General features: G+C 48.4%; 1 protein-coding gene across 2 annotated transcripts; it reads right to left on the reverse strand.

The window, feature by feature from the left end:
• Positions 1 to 296: 296 nt before the first annotated feature.
• LOC126372625 (unconventional myosin-IXb) lies at positions 297 to 15,463 on the reverse strand. 2 transcript variants are annotated; one of them, XR_007567200.1, is made up of 13 exons: positions 15,300 to 15,463; positions 9,529 to 9,762; positions 9,070 to 9,266; positions 8,265 to 8,430; positions 7,829 to 8,001; positions 7,538 to 7,737; positions 6,707 to 7,442; positions 6,477 to 6,613; positions 6,030 to 6,231; positions 4,346 to 4,573; positions 3,754 to 4,236; positions 2,533 to 3,669; positions 297 to 2,099 (listed from the first exon to the last, which is right to left on the reverse strand). XR_007567200.1 is itself a non-coding variant. In XM_050018452.1 (12 exons), exons 1-12 carry the CDS (start codon positions 15,388 to 15,390, stop codon positions 3,355 to 3,357), a joined length of 3,162 nt encoding a protein of 1,053 aa, XP_049874409.1. In that variant the 5' UTR covers positions 15,391 to 15,463; the 3' UTR covers positions 2,108 to 3,354. The 2 variants fall into 2 exon arrangements, 1 of the variants encoding a protein (XP_049874409.1); XM_050018452.1 differs by lacking the exon at positions 297 to 2,099 and having other exon boundaries at positions 2,108 to 3,669.
• Between the last annotated feature and the right edge of the window lie 1,116 nt (positions 15,464 to 16,579).

Consider the following 16,579-nt stretch of genomic DNA (forward strand, 5'->3'; position numbering starts at 1 on the left):
TTGTAGAATAGTTTTTATGATAGATGTATGAAATTTTATTATACCTATTCGCAATCTGCGGCTTATACTCGTATTGAATGCATGGAGCATGCGCGATGAGTACCATTGTGCTTGTGTTGTAGCTTGTCTGCGTTTGTTTGTGTAGGAAGGTAACCCGCGCTCTCTAGTGCACGCTCAGGCTGGATGTGGTGTCTGGAGCGGGCGCGTCGCTGCCGACTTCATCACATTCCAAACTCGGCAATATTTTGTGTACGTTTCGTTAAATAAAACGACATGGTAAAAATACTGTTATTTTATTTTGTACCTTATTCTAATAACATAGATATATCTATAGGTTGCCGTATGATATTGTAATATATTTAATCAGACTCATGTTGGGTCGCTGTGGCCGCGGTCTCTACACGTCCTGCATTGCACTGCACCCTGCACACTATAATACTGATGGGAGCTGCTTCACGCAGTAATCCTGCGCACAGTAAGTATAGTTTATCTCTTCTAGCGTGTGCAATGAAGGGATTGTCTTTATATCTAACTTAAATAAATTGGTGAAATTATAAACTCTAAACAAATATCCAATGTTCACGTACACAATAAGCAGGCACCTCAGCCCCTCACGAACCCTCGTAATGTTATCTTCCGCATCTACTTATAAAGTAGGTAAAAGCGATACGTAAGTAAACAGGTGTTGTTTATTCATCGTGCATGTCAGTCAGCGCGCACAGGGTACTCTCGATGTGTAACGTAAATGTCCGCTGGTCGACGTCCATAACACATTAACCTCAAGCTACCCACTGTCATGTTGTCAAGGAGGCCAGAATTTAGCAGACATAGTAGCTTCAGGATTAGTGTCATCACATTACATCACGGTAAGAAGGTCACATCACGCGAATATTTCGATCAGATGTTATTTGATGGCAATTAGGTGAGAACAGAAGGTAAGTAAACATTTGCTCGAAATATACTGTCTTGTCGCCTCAAGCAAACAGGGCGATAGATATTTCGAAGAAACGGGAACTTGTTCGAAGGTTTTCATTTAAAGGTGAAAACTATTCGGTAGGTACTTATCTACTTGTATATATTGTATTTGATTGCATTTCATTTTCTTTATTTTGTGGTTTTAAATAGACAAAGAAGTACCTGCTATATCATTAACCTTTAGTCTGTGGCAGCGCTGTCAAAAAATTACCCCCCTGTCTGTGGAAGCCATTCCAAAATTTTTACGAGTTTCGCCAGCATTCAGTTTATGATGTAAATTTCACTTTTTGTGCATGGAACGTTATAATAAAGCGATTGATTACTAAAGCTAGATATATTTCCTTGTTTATGAACAATAACACAAGCCTCGAAATTACTTGTAAATAAAATACGAGCTGCTTGAATACGAAGTTTGATCAAAAATTCACTTGCACCAATAATATGCAGTCAATTATTGTTTGTGGCAAAAGTCATAGTCAAAATCAAAGGATATGACCATAAACTAGAAAAATAGAGCTTTGTAAAGACATATCACACTACATACTTATATCGCTTTATATTGATCAATTTTATGAAAACAATATGACAAAAAATTTTGGAATGGCAAAAAAATCGCTCAATAATATCTGCGCTTGTGTGAGTGTATTTCGTCATTCAGTTGTCTGTGTATGATAAGGATCCTGACTCGGTTCTTGAACAGTCGTCTGTGTATGATACGGATCCTGACTTGGTTGTTGAACAGTCGTCTGTGTATGATACGGATCCTGACTCGTTTGTTGAACGGTAGTCTGTGTATGATTAGGATCCTGACACATATATAGGATGTTTTATTTTTGTTCAGGTAAGGTGTGAAAATGAAATATGTCTAATAGGTATTTTTTTTATTATTTAGATTTCACTTTAGTTAGATTAAGAGATAATATCTACATGTTAATCATTTATTCATATACAATCAAAAACAACTGTTCTTATTATGGTTTATATGACCAAAATATTATTCTTATAAGAGCCGTATTATGACTAATAAGGGTGCAGTGATCCTTGTGGCGTCGCCTGGACGAGCATCGCAAAGATAAGAGGCCGTGAAGTTGACGGAGCTGAAGGATTTGTTAAATCCATTTTATCTAAAAAAAAAACAAAAAGTTAGTAAAAGATCATCCTGTAAGTTGTATTTCAGAAATAACGGCTTTGCCATAGTAAATTTGAAAACATGTGTACGTACACAGTGTCGGCCATTTTTACTTGCGTGTGTGTGTGTGCATTTTTTAGTAATGGTTTCAATAATTTACGTTTTGGTAAATATTTATGAATTATTCATACAAAGCAATTTGATATTCAGAATCTCCATAAAATTTCCTTCAAAATAATATAAAATATGATGTATATAAACAAGGCGTAAGTTTAGAATAACTCAAAGAAAAACACGAAAAGTTATTTGAGATCTGTAGGTTACTTTTGAACTAATATAATTCGTAAGTGAATCACTTTGAGAACTTATAATTTATAAAAATTAACACTACAATACATATAAAATAATAAAATTGAACATTTACTTACCTTTTTTAACAATTTTCAGCTTATTTTTCACTTTTAGTATTCACTTTTGGTAGTTGAAGTATCACTGGTCGAGACGGAATTTCAACCGATTTTTTTAGCGGAACTATTGAACATTTCATCCGAATGATGATTGTCTATGATAGATCATTTATTCAATTTTGTTCAAAACACAACATTAAACCTTTTGCGATAGAATTAAAGTGGATAATTACGTAAAAATAGGTACCAGTCCTATGGGTCAGGATCCTAATCACACACATACGAGAGGGGTAGTCAGGATCCTTATCACACACAGATCAAAGGTTAAGTCACGTTTTAAGGTGGTGATTATCGTTGGATTTAATTAATCTTTCAAATACTTATAACAAATAATTATGGTAAGCACCTCTATATAAAACATCGTGAGCGACTGTACATTGTTCGACAAGGGAAGAAAGTGACCGAATACCAACGAGGGTGTAGAACACATGAGTTGGGACTCGTACCTATGTAGGTACTTTCTCCCGAGTGATTTACACCTTTACACCTACAAGGAAAATAACTACAACAATAATAGTATCGAGAGACGCGAGCGATTGTAATCTTAAAAAATATAATCTTTTTTATTTAAAGTGTACATACAGCCACGCGTGACACGCTGCCGCCATTTTTTTATTTTTAAATGAAGTTTGCTGATGCCACAAAAATAAAAAGGCGGTACAATATTTTTCTTTATTCTCGCTTATTTACGTGTCAGTGCCGTACTTTTAAAAAGGAAGGAGCCACTTTCCGAGTAGGTGCAGGATGCATTGTTATAAATACTTAGCATGCTACTATTTACAGTTACAATGAATTGGCGGGCGCGGGCGGCGGCGCGGGCGGCGCGGGGGGCGCGGGCGGCGGCGGCTGCGGGCGCAGCGGCGCGCGCGGCGGCGCCAGCACGCGGTGCGGCACGGCCAGCGTGCGCGCGCCCAGCTGCACGCACACCAGCCCGCGCCGCGCCGCGCCCACGGCCAGCACCGTGTCGCCCGCGCGCAGCCGCGCGCCGCCCGCCTCCTCCGCCCACTCCACGCGCACCGTGCGCTGCTGCGGGTAGCCCAGCTTCACGCCGCCCGCCACGGTGTACGCGCGCGGCGGCGGCAGCGGCGGCGGCCGCTCCTGCAACCGACGACGGAGGACTTCTTGAAGTGTCCACGTGGGGCCCGGTCGGGGATTTCACGCATCGAACGTCCGAATACTGACCAGATCCAAGCCGAAGAGAGAGCAGGTCTTCTTGACGAGGGCGGGGTCGCACTTGTCCTGGGGGTCGGGCGGCGGCGTGCCGGCGATGGGCGCGGGGCGGGGCCGCGCGGCGGGCGCGGGCGGCGCCGCGGCGGGCCCGCGGGCGCGGCCGGCCCGCTGGCGCCGCCACGCCGCCTGGATGCACTCGGCGGCCGCCTGGCGCCGCTCGCGCCGCATGCGCTCCAGCACCTGGCGCATGCCCTCGCTGAGGAACACGTGCCTGGAGCCGAGCGCCCCGCGCACGGCGGCGGGCGAGGCGGGCGCGGGCGGCGCGGCGGCCGCCTGCACGGCCCGCAGCACGGCGGCGCAGGCGGCGGGCGCGTCCCGCTCGGCGCCGCGCCGCCACAGCGCGCGGTAGCGCCCCGAGAACGCGCGGAAGCGCATGCGGTGCGGGTACCCGCTCGCCATCAGCTGCGCCGTCTCTAGGATCTGCAGCGCACGCACCTGCGCCCATATCACACCGTTCATTTGCGTTCTTCGATATTGTCGATACGAACTGAATGCTTGCGTTTTCGATAACTGACAGTTGTTCGTCGGAACAGAAACGACTGACCTGTTTGGCGATAGTGGCCCGTTCGAAGAGCATGGGCGTCTCGGTGTTGTTGGCGCGCAGGCAGCGCACGAAGTGCGGCCGCGCGTGCACGAGCGTGCGCAGCAGGTTGTCGAGGCGCGTGTGGAAGTCCTGCGTGAGCGTGGAGGCGGGCGCGTCGTGCAGCGCGGCCGCCACCGTGGGCGAGGCGCGGAACTGCGCGCCCACAGGCCCGCCCTGCGCCGCCAGCGCCTGCGCACAACACACGCTCGACACACACGCACGGCTCTCTACGCTCACGGCTGTCACAACGCTAACTACAACGATCCACTGCATAGCAATTCACAAAGCTTTTAGCGCCGTTGTTATACCGCTTTAGGGAACATTCCGTGTGTATGGAAGTATAATATATAAGGCACCGTAGGTACCCAAGGGCCGCCAAAATCACAGAGTTCTTTATTTCTATGATCTGTTAGATCTTTCCAAGCTACGTTCACCAAAATCAATATAGATGGCGTTGTTCAGTTTAAACGTGGTAATTACCTAAATACAATATAATCTTCTTCTATCCCTTCTCCCTCCCAAACCCGGGACCTCCGACGGGTATACAATATAATGGCGGAAGCAAATATAAAAATAATTGTTGCTTGATATTTGGATCACATTATGTATATCTTTATTTTGATCAGAATAATAATGGGTGCAAGATGTAATTGTGCCTGGGTGTAATGAAAAGGGTCGTCATTTGTAGGTACGTACCCAAAAACAAAGATGGAAGATACATACATATGTCTGTTATTCATGAAACTAGAAACTTAAACGAAGAAAAACTGTACAGCGCCATCTATATTATATTTATTTTGAAGAACGTACCATGGAAAGTCCCTCATTTAAAACAGTCGTTAAGGTAAGGTTACAAAGGAAGGGTATGAGAGTGAATGTTAATAAGACGAAAGTTTTGGTGATGGAAAGAGAAGAGAATGTGTCCGAGTGTAGAATTATGATTGGGAATGAAATGGTGGAACAAGGGAATTAATTTGTGTATTTGGGTACTATGTTTACAAGGGATGGTAAATGTGATGAAGATAGTGGTAGTTTATGGTAAGGCTGGCAGAGGAAGGCCTAGAAGGACTTCATTGACCAAATTGGAGATGTCCTTAGAAAAGGTTTAGTGCGATTGATGAAATTGGGTAATTCAGTGAATGGGGCAATGCATGCAGTTGTTAGTAGCCAATGTATCTCGCAAGATGCGAGGATGGCTGTTCACAACGCAGTACTTGTCCCTATGCTGAAGTACGGTAGTGAATGTTGGGTATGGCAGAAGAAGCATGAAAGTAGGATTAATGCCGTAGAAATGAGGTCTTTGCGTATCATCTGCGGTGTGAAGTTGAGTGGTAACAGTGTGATAAGATAAAGATGTGGTGTTAAAGACGATATACCTAGTGACTAAGATGAGAAGGGCATGTTAGGGTGGTTTGGACACGTAGAGCGGATGAAGGATAATAGAATTGCGAAAGCGGTGTATAATGCGAAAGTTTATGGTAAGGCTGGCAGAGGAAGGCCTAGGACTTCATTGACCAAATTGGAGATGTCCTTAGAAAAGGTTTAGTGCGATTGATAAATGTGGAGGAAGCAAGTCAAGTGTGGTCTCTGCTTACGTAGAGGGGAAATACGCGTGAGTTTATGTATGTATGGTAAGGTTAGGTACCTTAAGCTCAGCTCCAAAGAGATGCGTAGCGAAGCCGAACTCGCAGGCGCGCGAGTCGAAGGCGGCGAGCAGGTCGTCGGGCACGGTGTCGCGGTTGGCCTCGAGGAAGTCGCTGGCGTCGTACGCCACCTCGCCGCAGTAGTGGCGCACGGCGAAGCGCCGCGCGTGCGGCGGGCGCGCCTCGCACAGCCGCGGGTGGCCGCTGCGGACGTAGACGATCTCTTTACGAGCTCACATCAAACCATCACATTGAAATGATGGAGGCTGATCAATTAGGCACAGGATGCTTTAACTACTGCATTATGAGCATGAATTTTAGTTCGTGTAGATATTTCTGTTTTTTATTGGGTCTGTCAAATCTTCAGGTTAGGTAAGCGGACTCTGTGAAAAATGTGACTTTCTTATGTCAGTTTGTTAAAAGTACTAGAATCATTAAAGATTATGTACCGGTGCGCGGCTTTGATCCGAGCGACGTACTGGTCGGGCGTGCCGCGGGCCGCGCACTCCGCGTCCAGGGCCGCCAGCAGCCCGCCCCGCAGCGACGACACCAGGTCGATACACGGCACGTTGTCCACGTAGTCCACCTGGCACACGCGGGGCAAACATTACAACACCATGTCCTGCAATGCAACTCATATAGTAGTGTATCGATATAATGACTGTGATAAAGCACTCACTTCGAGTGCGCAAGCGACTCCCTCTTCGCGACACGACTCGGCGGAAGACTTGAAGACGTGCGTGTTATAAAAGTGCTGCATGGTCTCCGCGCAGAGGTTGGCGCAGAGGTGCTCGAGCCGGCTGGGCGCCGCGTCCTCGAAGCCGAACATGTCGAGGATGCCGACGAAGCCGTCGGTGGCGTGGCGCACGGCGTCGTTGAGCACCGCCATGGACTTGGCGCCGGCGCGGCCGCGCCCGCCCGCCGTGGACGCGCGCCGCGACGCCGCGTCCTGGTTGTGCACCGACTCGTTGGAGTCCGACGACAGCGTGCCCAGCGTGGAGCCGAGCCGCTTGAGCGAGTTGGCGCGGCGCACGATGGTGGCCACCGTGCGGCAGTACAGCGCCTTGGCCAGCGCGTCGCGCGCGGCGGCGGCCGCGGCCGGCGTGGCGGGCAGGCGCGGCGGCGGGCGCGGCGCCGCGGGCCGCGGGGCCACGCGCGTGCTGAGGCCGCGCAGCAGCGCCGGCGCCGGCACGCCCAGCAGCGCGCCCGCCGCCGCCAGCTCCGCCTCGCCCGCCGGCTCCGCGCCGCCCTCCGCGCCCTCCGAGAACTGCACGTTGCCCAGCAGCAGCACGGCCGCCAGCACGCGCACCACGTCCAGGAACGGGATGCCGAGGATGCCGAGGCACGTCTTCCACGCGTGGAAGCGGGCCGCGTCCTCGGGGTCGGGCCGCCGGTGTTGGGGGGACGCGAGGTACCTGGCGGCGGAAGTGGGCGATTCATTAAAAGAGTGCCGTTTTGAAAACCATGTAGTCTACGTGTCTCGGTCGCATCAGTCGCATGATACGCGTACCTGAGGTCTTGGGCGGAGTACCCCTCGAGGTGCAGCTGCGCGCGCTCGTCGGGCGTGAGTCCCGCCAGCAGCTGGTAGAAGATGTGGTAGTTGCGCTCCCCGGCCGGCGGCCGCACCACGCGCGTCTGGTCCAGGAAGTAGCAGTGGATCTTGGTGCGGTACAGCGCACCGTCCGTCACCTGCACCTCGATGAAGTGGCCCTGCAACGCACACGTTACTTGTCAATGTCATTGCCATCCGACCAGACCGTTAAATAAAAGCAGGTAGACGCGAGGAGCTGGCAGTACTGACGATGCGCGAGGAGTGCGTGTTGTTGGGCGTGGCGGCGGCGCCGAGCGCGCGCAGCACGGTGAAGGCGGCCGCGAGGTGCTTGAAGGCGTCGGTCTCGGGCCCGCCGCCCGCCACGTCGAACAGCCGCCGCAGCAGCACCATCGACGCGTACGTCTTGCCCGACCCCGACACGCCTGGGGACATCTTGCATTGTTAGCTCTTTAGACACTGTCATGTATGCTGCGTGGCCTGCAAGTGCCACAGGTGGGTGATTGATCATGAACGTGGGCGGGAGCTTTTATTTAGTAATGTAACTTACTTTCGAAACTCGATTAAAGGTACTTTTAATTTGATAAAATCAAATATATAGATCGCGATCAGCTCAAGGACATGCCGTAATAGCCGGCGGAGGGGTCGGATCGTTTCCGTGACGGCAGACGGGGTGGTTGTTTGTTACCGGAGAGTATGATGGCCTGCGGGTAGCCGGTGTCGGCCTGGTGGCGCACGGCGGTGTGCACGAGCCGCGCCAGCTCGGGCCGCTGCGCCCGCGCCGCCGTCAGCGTCAGCGCGTTGCCCGCGTCCGTGTACCCGTTCACCGCCACCAGGATCGGACCTATCCACGTCTGTGGAACATACAACAGTGCCTATTAGATAATTAGTACTTTTTTATATTCAAGTTCATATACTCATGATTTCAATTTTTTATTGTTTATGCTCGATTGTAATCAGATAGGACCAATGTAGCTTTTCGTAGCCAAACAAAAAACATAGGAACATCGTCCTGTTTCAATTCTATTGTTGTGATTTTGTTTTTATTTTGTATATTTATTACCTAATAGACAAAAATATTTAATCGTATAAAATAATATAATAAAAGTATAATACATTTCTAAGCTAATGTGGGAACTGTACCCTAAGGGTATGGTGGGCGCAGGCGCAGGTAGAGTGTACCTGTGCCCGCGGCCGGTGCGCGGTTTTTGTCACGCATAGCTGTGACGTCATCGTCTCTATTCCCATCGCCGGACAATCAAATAGAAAAATTTTGGTGTATTTAGGGTTTCTCGTTCAATAAGAGATTTGTCTTGTAATAAATGCCATTTTCAAAGTAAAGATAACAGCTTACACCAAGCAGGTATTTATAGTTATTTTTTAATGGATTATTAAATCAGGTCTGCCCAGATATATGTCTGGTAACCAACCTAACAACTTTCAGGTAGACCAACGTAGATTGAAAGTAAAAGGATCGCTTCAAAAATACTAACGTAAAACTTATTGTGATAGAAGCGCGCCTGCAGCGCGCGCACCACGGCGTCCTCAGTGAGTGGGCCGCGCAGGTGGATGAGGTCGTCCACGTCGGCGCCGACGCCGCCCGCCGTCGGCGCCGACCCCGCGCCTGCTACCGTGCCGGTGCATGCGGTGCTGGCCGTCGGCGCCGCCGCTGAGCTCCGCCATCGAGTGTCTGCTTTACGACAAACATACCGTCAAACACTGGGTGAGTATATTTCAGTAACATTAAAATAGGAGTGGCAGATCAATTTGTAGACAATTTTTGCTGCATGTATTAATTGCATCGAACAGGTACTAAGTAATGGCAGATAAGACTAACATGAAGATATAGGAATTCTGTTTTTGTCTGAGATAGGAAACCTGACGCAGTGACGTCGGGAGAAGGAAGTGTATTAGTGGCGTCAGGTAGGTAGGTATAATGTAGATAGTGGAACCTGGCGGCGGCGGGTGTGGCGGGTGTGGCGGCTGCGGCGGCGCGGGGTGGTGCGGGGCCCGCGGCGGCACGGCGGGCTGCGGCGTGCCGGGCTTGCCCGCGGGCGGCCCGGCGCCCGCCGCCCCCGCCGCCCCCGCCGCGCCCACGTGCAGGTGGTTGCGGAGCGTCACCAGCTCCGAGCTGAGGCTCAGCAGCCGCCGCTGCAGGTGCACCGCCTCGTTCGATGACGACGCGTCTGCAACACAAACAACCGTATTACCCGTGGCGTTGTTTACTCCGGTAAGTAATTTGTCTCAGTTTAATAAAAATCGACCGTCTCGAACAGAAAATTAGAAACCTCAATTCAGTAGGTAATCGTGACTAAGTACTTAAAACGTGGATTATTTAAAATAAAAATAAAAAAATATTTATTTGACCATAAGAACAAAAGGACAATAGATTGATTTTTAGTAACAATTCGCAATATATTTGTATTTTCATGAAATTCAGTATTTTAAACCACTAAATATGCCGAATTATCAATCGTTTAAAGGTATCAAATTAAGATTTTTTTAAGAAATTCTTCAGAAACAAGTTAGGTATGTTTTCGTTCCATAACAACCGTAATAAGTATGAGGATGAGTTCGACGAGCATCCTCGCCGCGGTGCTGTCAGTGTACAGTGCCCGGGCGCCGGCCGGAATGAACATCTGATTATACCTACTTATTACTATAGGGTGTGTAGCGCGGACCGGTCGCCCACCCCGCCCGCGCTGCCGTTTCATTCGGAGTGCGTGCGCCCGCGCCTTTTTATTAGCTCACGGGCCGAAGGACACGAGCGCAGCTTCTCTCGGTACCCGGCAAGTGAAATGCCTCGAGAAAGTCTCGCGCCCTCGCCGTCCCTCCGCAGCCGCGCCGAACGTGGGCACTCGCGGGAGCAATTCACGTAGAGTGGTGAAAGGAGGACGCTCCACGTAAGTTTTCGATGTTGTGAGATAGACTCGAGTTCATGCGCCAGAAGCACACGAAGATACCATAAGACCCCATCAACATTGTTAAAGTTCACATTGTTATCGATATGCTGAATAAGAAATATCAATCATCGTCTTAAATCAGAAGCGATGAAAGACCACAAAAGCGTAATCGCACGGAGTAATTTGCAATGCGATACGCAGGGCTTCTATTATACATAATGTATGTTCAGGTGATGTCGTCGTACTCTAGATAGCTTTCGGAGATGTAGAGACGCTCTATCTACATATCTAGAGGCTGTAAATGAACGCGGACACAGCAGGCCAAACATGATATTATTCAGCATTTTAAGATATTATTTTTACCCTAAACTCGCTCGGAGCTTGGTTAAATTTACAATGAAATAATGAGAACCCCATGAAGCAGTCCAACATAATATAGGTACATGTTTATGATTGCTTTACTAGTGAGTGTTGTCGCAAAAACTGTCCAGCTGCGGCGGCGACGCGTGCGCGGAATGTTGACGGCTTTTACTTTCCGCAACGCTGCTGCAGCTATCAACATTTACAACACGCTGAATTACCTAATATCTAAACAATCTCTTATTTATCGCTCTGTATCCCACATCTGTCTCTATGCATATTCAGAGTATAATTACGTAGAGCCGGCGCTGCTTTCCGGACGACTGGATTTACTTGCACATTATGCCAGAAGTGTACTAATTAAAACTAGAGAATAGTATTGGCTCCACTGACTAAATGGGTCCATGAGAGTATTTTGAAAATGTATCACTTAGATCCTCCAGTGGTTACAGTGGCTTTAACTGGTCCTTATTGAGAAGGGGCCAAGGATGTCTTGCACACTCTGCGTAACGTAGCTGCTGAACTTTATTAAGCGTCGCACATTGTGCCGCTAGCCAGCCATCTAGTCACTGTCCTCCCCGCAACACGACAAATTGCGTAATTAAATACCTACTAGTTAACGTTTTGACATAAAATCAGTAACATTATTTTTAATAGCTATGGTTCCAATCAATCGACCTGTTATTATGTAGGTATGCGCTCGTAAGTAAGAACCGTTTTTATATGACAGGTTTGCGCACGGTTCATTAACCGTGTTGAATTCCAAAACATAAACTTTATGCTCTCAAGTACATTCGTCGAAGTAGATTCCTATAATCGTCTTGTTGTTCTTAGTACGCGGTCACAAAGCTAAGAGTTAAGCGTGTGTTTGTCATCTCAGTTGAACCTGTAGATGACAGATAAACCGGCGGACTTAATCTGTTGATGGCGTGGTTCGCAGTACTCGTGACAGCATCCAATGCGTGCGACCGACGTTCCAGCGATAAAGAGCGGGCGAGCGCGGGCGGGGCGGACGTGGCTAATGCGCGCGCGCCGCCGTCGCCGCAAAAACAAGCATGCGCAGCACGCGCCCGCAGGACTCGATGCCACGCCACCGCCGCCGGCCGACGACACTCAGCAACAAACAACATACACAATTGTACTCTATGTTTGAGGAAAACAAAGAAAATTTCGACCTTAGTAGCACAGAATAGAAGAAAGATGTTGAAAAGGCCAAGTGAACGCGAAACGCGCGCCATACAAGTATGAGCAAATAGTTCTTACTTCAACTTTGCACTCCACTCATCAGCAAACTTTACGACTCACGGAGCTCCGCGATAGTATCTATATTAAAAGGTCGTCATGTCTATTACAAGCTGCAAGGCATTCTCAACTATCGACTATCACGAAAGGAGATCCCTCTTTGTCACAGGAAAGGTAAAAACCTTAGTAAGATCGGCTATTTGTCAAAAAAATATATATTTATATGTAGTATCATACGAAAAGTAATGGTAAAATTGCAGCCTATCACATAAAATATACATTGTCGGTAGTGGCTATGGTATTTGAGACGCAATAGAACTATCGTAGTTGCAGGATTAGTAGAAAAAGAGAGTCTGTCAAACGAAGTGAACCCGCGGAGTCGCCGTCAGCACCGCCATGTCGCCGAGGATGTCGCAGACATCATAGACTTGTGGGGTTGTGGTGGTGTTCATCGATTCACATGTCACTGGCGGCCGCTGCGGTCTGCGACCATCTTTCATAGATGCTAAGTTGCATAATGTCTGAGAAAACCGTATTGGGAGAAAGATCATAAGTTCACAACTATTTAGGTAAGTCGGTTATGAAGTAGTTCACCGCTTGATCATAACCCTGTCCAGTATGTCCAAAATTTAAAGAAGTTATTAAGTACACAACAATTACAACACAAGCCAGAAGATGTAATGGTGACCATTTCCGTTGGTAAGTAGATCCCGGATATTTACTAGAAAGTCGGAGTTACTAAGCGTGTTCGAAGCGTGTCACTAAAATTAACTGAATTTGCGTTCAATATAATTGAAATAACAGGTACCTAACTGGCAGGACAAAAAATCAAAGACCTTGCGGCGGCGGTAGAAGAAAAACATTTGAGGCAAAGTCGTTATCATCGTATTTCAGATATATTATAAAGTGTAAATAAACCCTAATCCGTAGTGAAGTGAGGTGTCGACCTGGCAGGGAGGAGGGCGTCTCGGGACAGGCAAGGTGGCGGACAGGTGCGGTGTTCAGGTGAACAACACTCGCGATCGCCTTATTTGGTAGATATTATACCTCTAGAACCACTTATGAATACCATTAAACACCGAAATCATAAGTTTAACGCTGTAAAAAGCCAAAGTTTTAGTAAGTACTCTTTTTAATTCCCGGTTGAGACACAGTACAATTTATGCCAATAAAATCACAAATTCTCATTATATAGACTGGTATTATCTATGTGGGGAACAAAGGGTAGTAAAACGAGTGAAATGGAGAGTGTAGTGGTGTGTCGATCGGGGCTGCGCGGGTGCGGGTTTGAGTCTGCTCTACATTCCACCGGACTGGTTATATCTACGAGCAGGTACTGCTATAAGTACAATTATTAAGTATTATCGGTAACGGGACCGCTTCGCCCAAACTACTGCGGAATGCATCAAGTGACGAGCTGTATTTGCCGATCGAAGGTGTACGTACTTAACATTGCTACAGCCGTTTGTTATGTTTACAATACTGTGGGATGGGGCATGAAGGAAACGATTATATATCTTTACCCTTGTTTATTTAAAACGTTTTATAATTTTGTACATTTTCCCTTTTCAAGACAACCGCCCGCCATTTCCCTGTCATTCCGTAATCCTCTCTTTTCTCTCGCTCACTCCTCGCTCTCTCTTTCACACACCTTTACGTTATGTTTCATTCAGCCTACCATTCCTACAATAATTATACCTTCCAATTGCTGTCAAGATAAATAATTATCATTCTATGGGACACCTTGCGCAGGTTAAGAAAATGACAATCTTACAATTTTGATTTAACCCGACTGAATCTTAAGATTGTATGAGGAGCTCTACACAGATACGATCCATAATGTTGTCATGGTCCCGGGCAGTGCTCACCTCGCCGGTTGTGCCCCTCTTGTCACGCGTAGCGTGTGTATGTACTGGACTCGGCGTGTCGTGTTAACGTGAGTGCAATGCACAGTACACAGACATGCATATACTAGATCAGAAATGTTAAATCCAATGGTAAAATCAATACACGTCGCAACCTCAGCTGCACGCCGGTCATTCTGCGGCGGTCGTCGGAAGGTAATGTCGCGAGTAGATGATTGATGCGAGCCGCATTACAGCGAGGCGAGTCATCTAGTGCTAGCGAAGATGCTGCAAAAACTGGGCTCGTGCGCGAGCGCATGTCCGGAGTGCGGAGGACGCATAGCGAGCGACCGCTTTATTACCTGTAGATGCGCGCGGCCCAAGGAGCGGGAGGGGGGCGCAGGAATTCGGGAATACACGCACCCCCCACCACTACCCACCGCGCTTGCGCTACATGTAAACACTAGCATGCTATACAAGCTCCGCTGGACGATAGAGCTTCAAATAGGACTGCATCGTAACTCAGTTGTGTTCAAACATAATATTTTGATCTATCAATACATTCTGGTTATACATTTAGAAAACGACAAGGTTTGCGAGTGTACTTAACTAACGACGAGATACGACTCGAAAAGTTCAGAGCTTTTACCGGATGTACTCTTAGCAATTGTTATACAACCGATAGTGGGTTAGTTTGTCTGTGTGTGTGGTGGATGGTGGGTGGTGGGGCAGACGGCAAGCGGCTGCAGGTTGCACAACGCTGCATTTCATGCACAGTTTCAGCTGAGTCTGTTCAGCAGTCTGCGCTGGCGCAGCTGGAACAGGCTGTGATTTTTAAATGATAACGTTGATTATTGTCTTTATTCCTTTTGTCGGAATAATTTATAAAAACTTTTGTAGGTAGATCTTGTACTCATGTGAATAGGTTACAATGGACTATTTGATAGAAACTAGTAGAGTCACCACATACATAGTTAAAATAGGACCTGAAAAAGCTTTGCGATTAAAGATCGAGTATCATTAGTGAATGTGTTCGTTTACTTAGCGACTTGAACCAGCGTTGAAACTTAGAAACAAACGGCTGGTGATAAAGGCGCGGCGCGGTTCGATCCTGTTCAGTAGATACACTCGGAAACAGGTTCACGATCATTCCGAAACGAAGTTTTAATGAGTCATCATGAGCACTACACGGCACGAGCACTGCCACTGCCGGTGCCCGCGCCGCCGCCGCCGCCCGGCCGCGGACATGCACCATCCGACGTGTATTCACACAGGTTTGCGGAGCTTTCGTTCGTCCACGCGAAAAAAGTAATAATCATCACAATGGTGAGTGGCGGGTGAAGGCGCGCGGGCCGGGGTAGGGGGGCCGCTCACCTTGCAACTTCTTCTCCGTCTCCCAGAACTTCTGCAGCTCAGTGAAGTATTTGTCGAGGATGAACACCTTGGAGAGGCCGAGCGTGGCCATGGCTCGCGGCGCGCTCGCATCACACTCGCGCCGCGCGCTGCTGTCGCGCGTGTGTGCGCCCGGGCGCGCTCACTGCTGCTCGCGTACTGCCGCCACTTCCCGCTCCCCGCCCCGCCCCACGCCCGCTACACCCCGCTGTCGCCCGCGAGCCTACTACAGTACCTACTTTTGGACTAGAAATGAGTGTCCCGTCCCGAGCATTCGGCGCTCGACCTCGATACTCTCGTGGACCTACGACACGCAGACTCCGCGCGGGCGGGGCGGGCGCGGGGGTACACAAGCGGAATGCACGCTCCTTGTTTCGGCCGCGGGTGCATGTCTTCATCGACCACGAAAATGCTCTAGATCGACGTAAAGTCACCCTAACACTTAGAAATTTCCTTGCGTAAATTTATTGAACAAGCTTTATAGCGCCGTTGCAAAGTTCGAACCGAGCTTAAAGTTTAAACGGTCTGCGCGGGCGCGGCGCGGAGTGGGGCGCAGCGGGCGGGGGCGTGGTGGCGCGGGGGGATACAGGTTTATTTGTTTGTGCGCCGAAACCTGACTGCTCCCACTCGCCCCACCTCCCCGCGCCGCCGTCCCGACCTGATGCCAGATTACTTGCTCTCGGCAATACACAACAACACTCCCGCTCCCGAGTCCCAACATTCTTGTTCTAATAGCAAAATAAAAACAAAGTCTTTATAAGGAAGAGAAAGAGTTAAAAGCTTGCAAAAGTTGTAAAGCTTCCATTAGAGCTTTTAATACTTGGATGTTTGGTTTCTTATAAGAATCTACGTATATTAGTTAAACATTAATAACGGAAATAAGAATGACAATATTTCAGAACTCAAACAATGAACATGCGGATATATGTAGAACTTTATAACTACGTATATCTATGTGACAATCTGTGAGATTAGACGCCGAGTACAGTTCAGTGGCGGTGGTGCGGTGAGGTTGGGGCGCGTGGTACCCACGATGAAACACCTGCGCCGAGTAACGGGATCCAGCAACGAGTGCCGCCGCTGATGGCGCAACCAACACCCACCACACGCCGCCGCCGCCGCGTGTCTTAGACAGCTAGTGTTAGACCAATACGCAGATACCTACCTACACTAGCGGCCTCAGATATCTACCTGTATTTTATAAATTCGAAGCCTTTTAGGTACTTCCAACGTTGGTGTTTTTTTTTAATCTTTACAGATAG

Source organism: Pectinophora gossypiella, chromosome 14 (genome assembly GCF_024362695.1).
Source record: "Pectinophora gossypiella chromosome 14, ilPecGoss1.1, whole genome shotgun sequence".
NCBI classification, from domain to species: domain Eukaryota; kingdom Metazoa; phylum Arthropoda; class Insecta; order Lepidoptera; family Gelechiidae; genus Pectinophora; species Pectinophora gossypiella.

Coding starts and splice junctions, on each gene's coding strand:
- LOC126372625 (XM_050018452.1), bottom strand. CDS start 15,390: ATGGCCACGCTCGGCCTCTCCAAGGTGTTCATCCTCGACAAATACTTC. Junction 8,002..8,264: donor GCAGGCCATCATACTCTCCG/GTAACAAACAAC, acceptor AGATGTCCCCAG/GCGTGTCGGGGTCGGGCAAG. Junction 4,237..4,345: donor GGGCCACTATCGCCAAACAG/GTCAGTCGTTTC, acceptor ATATGGGCGCAG/GTGCGTGCGCTGCAGATCCT.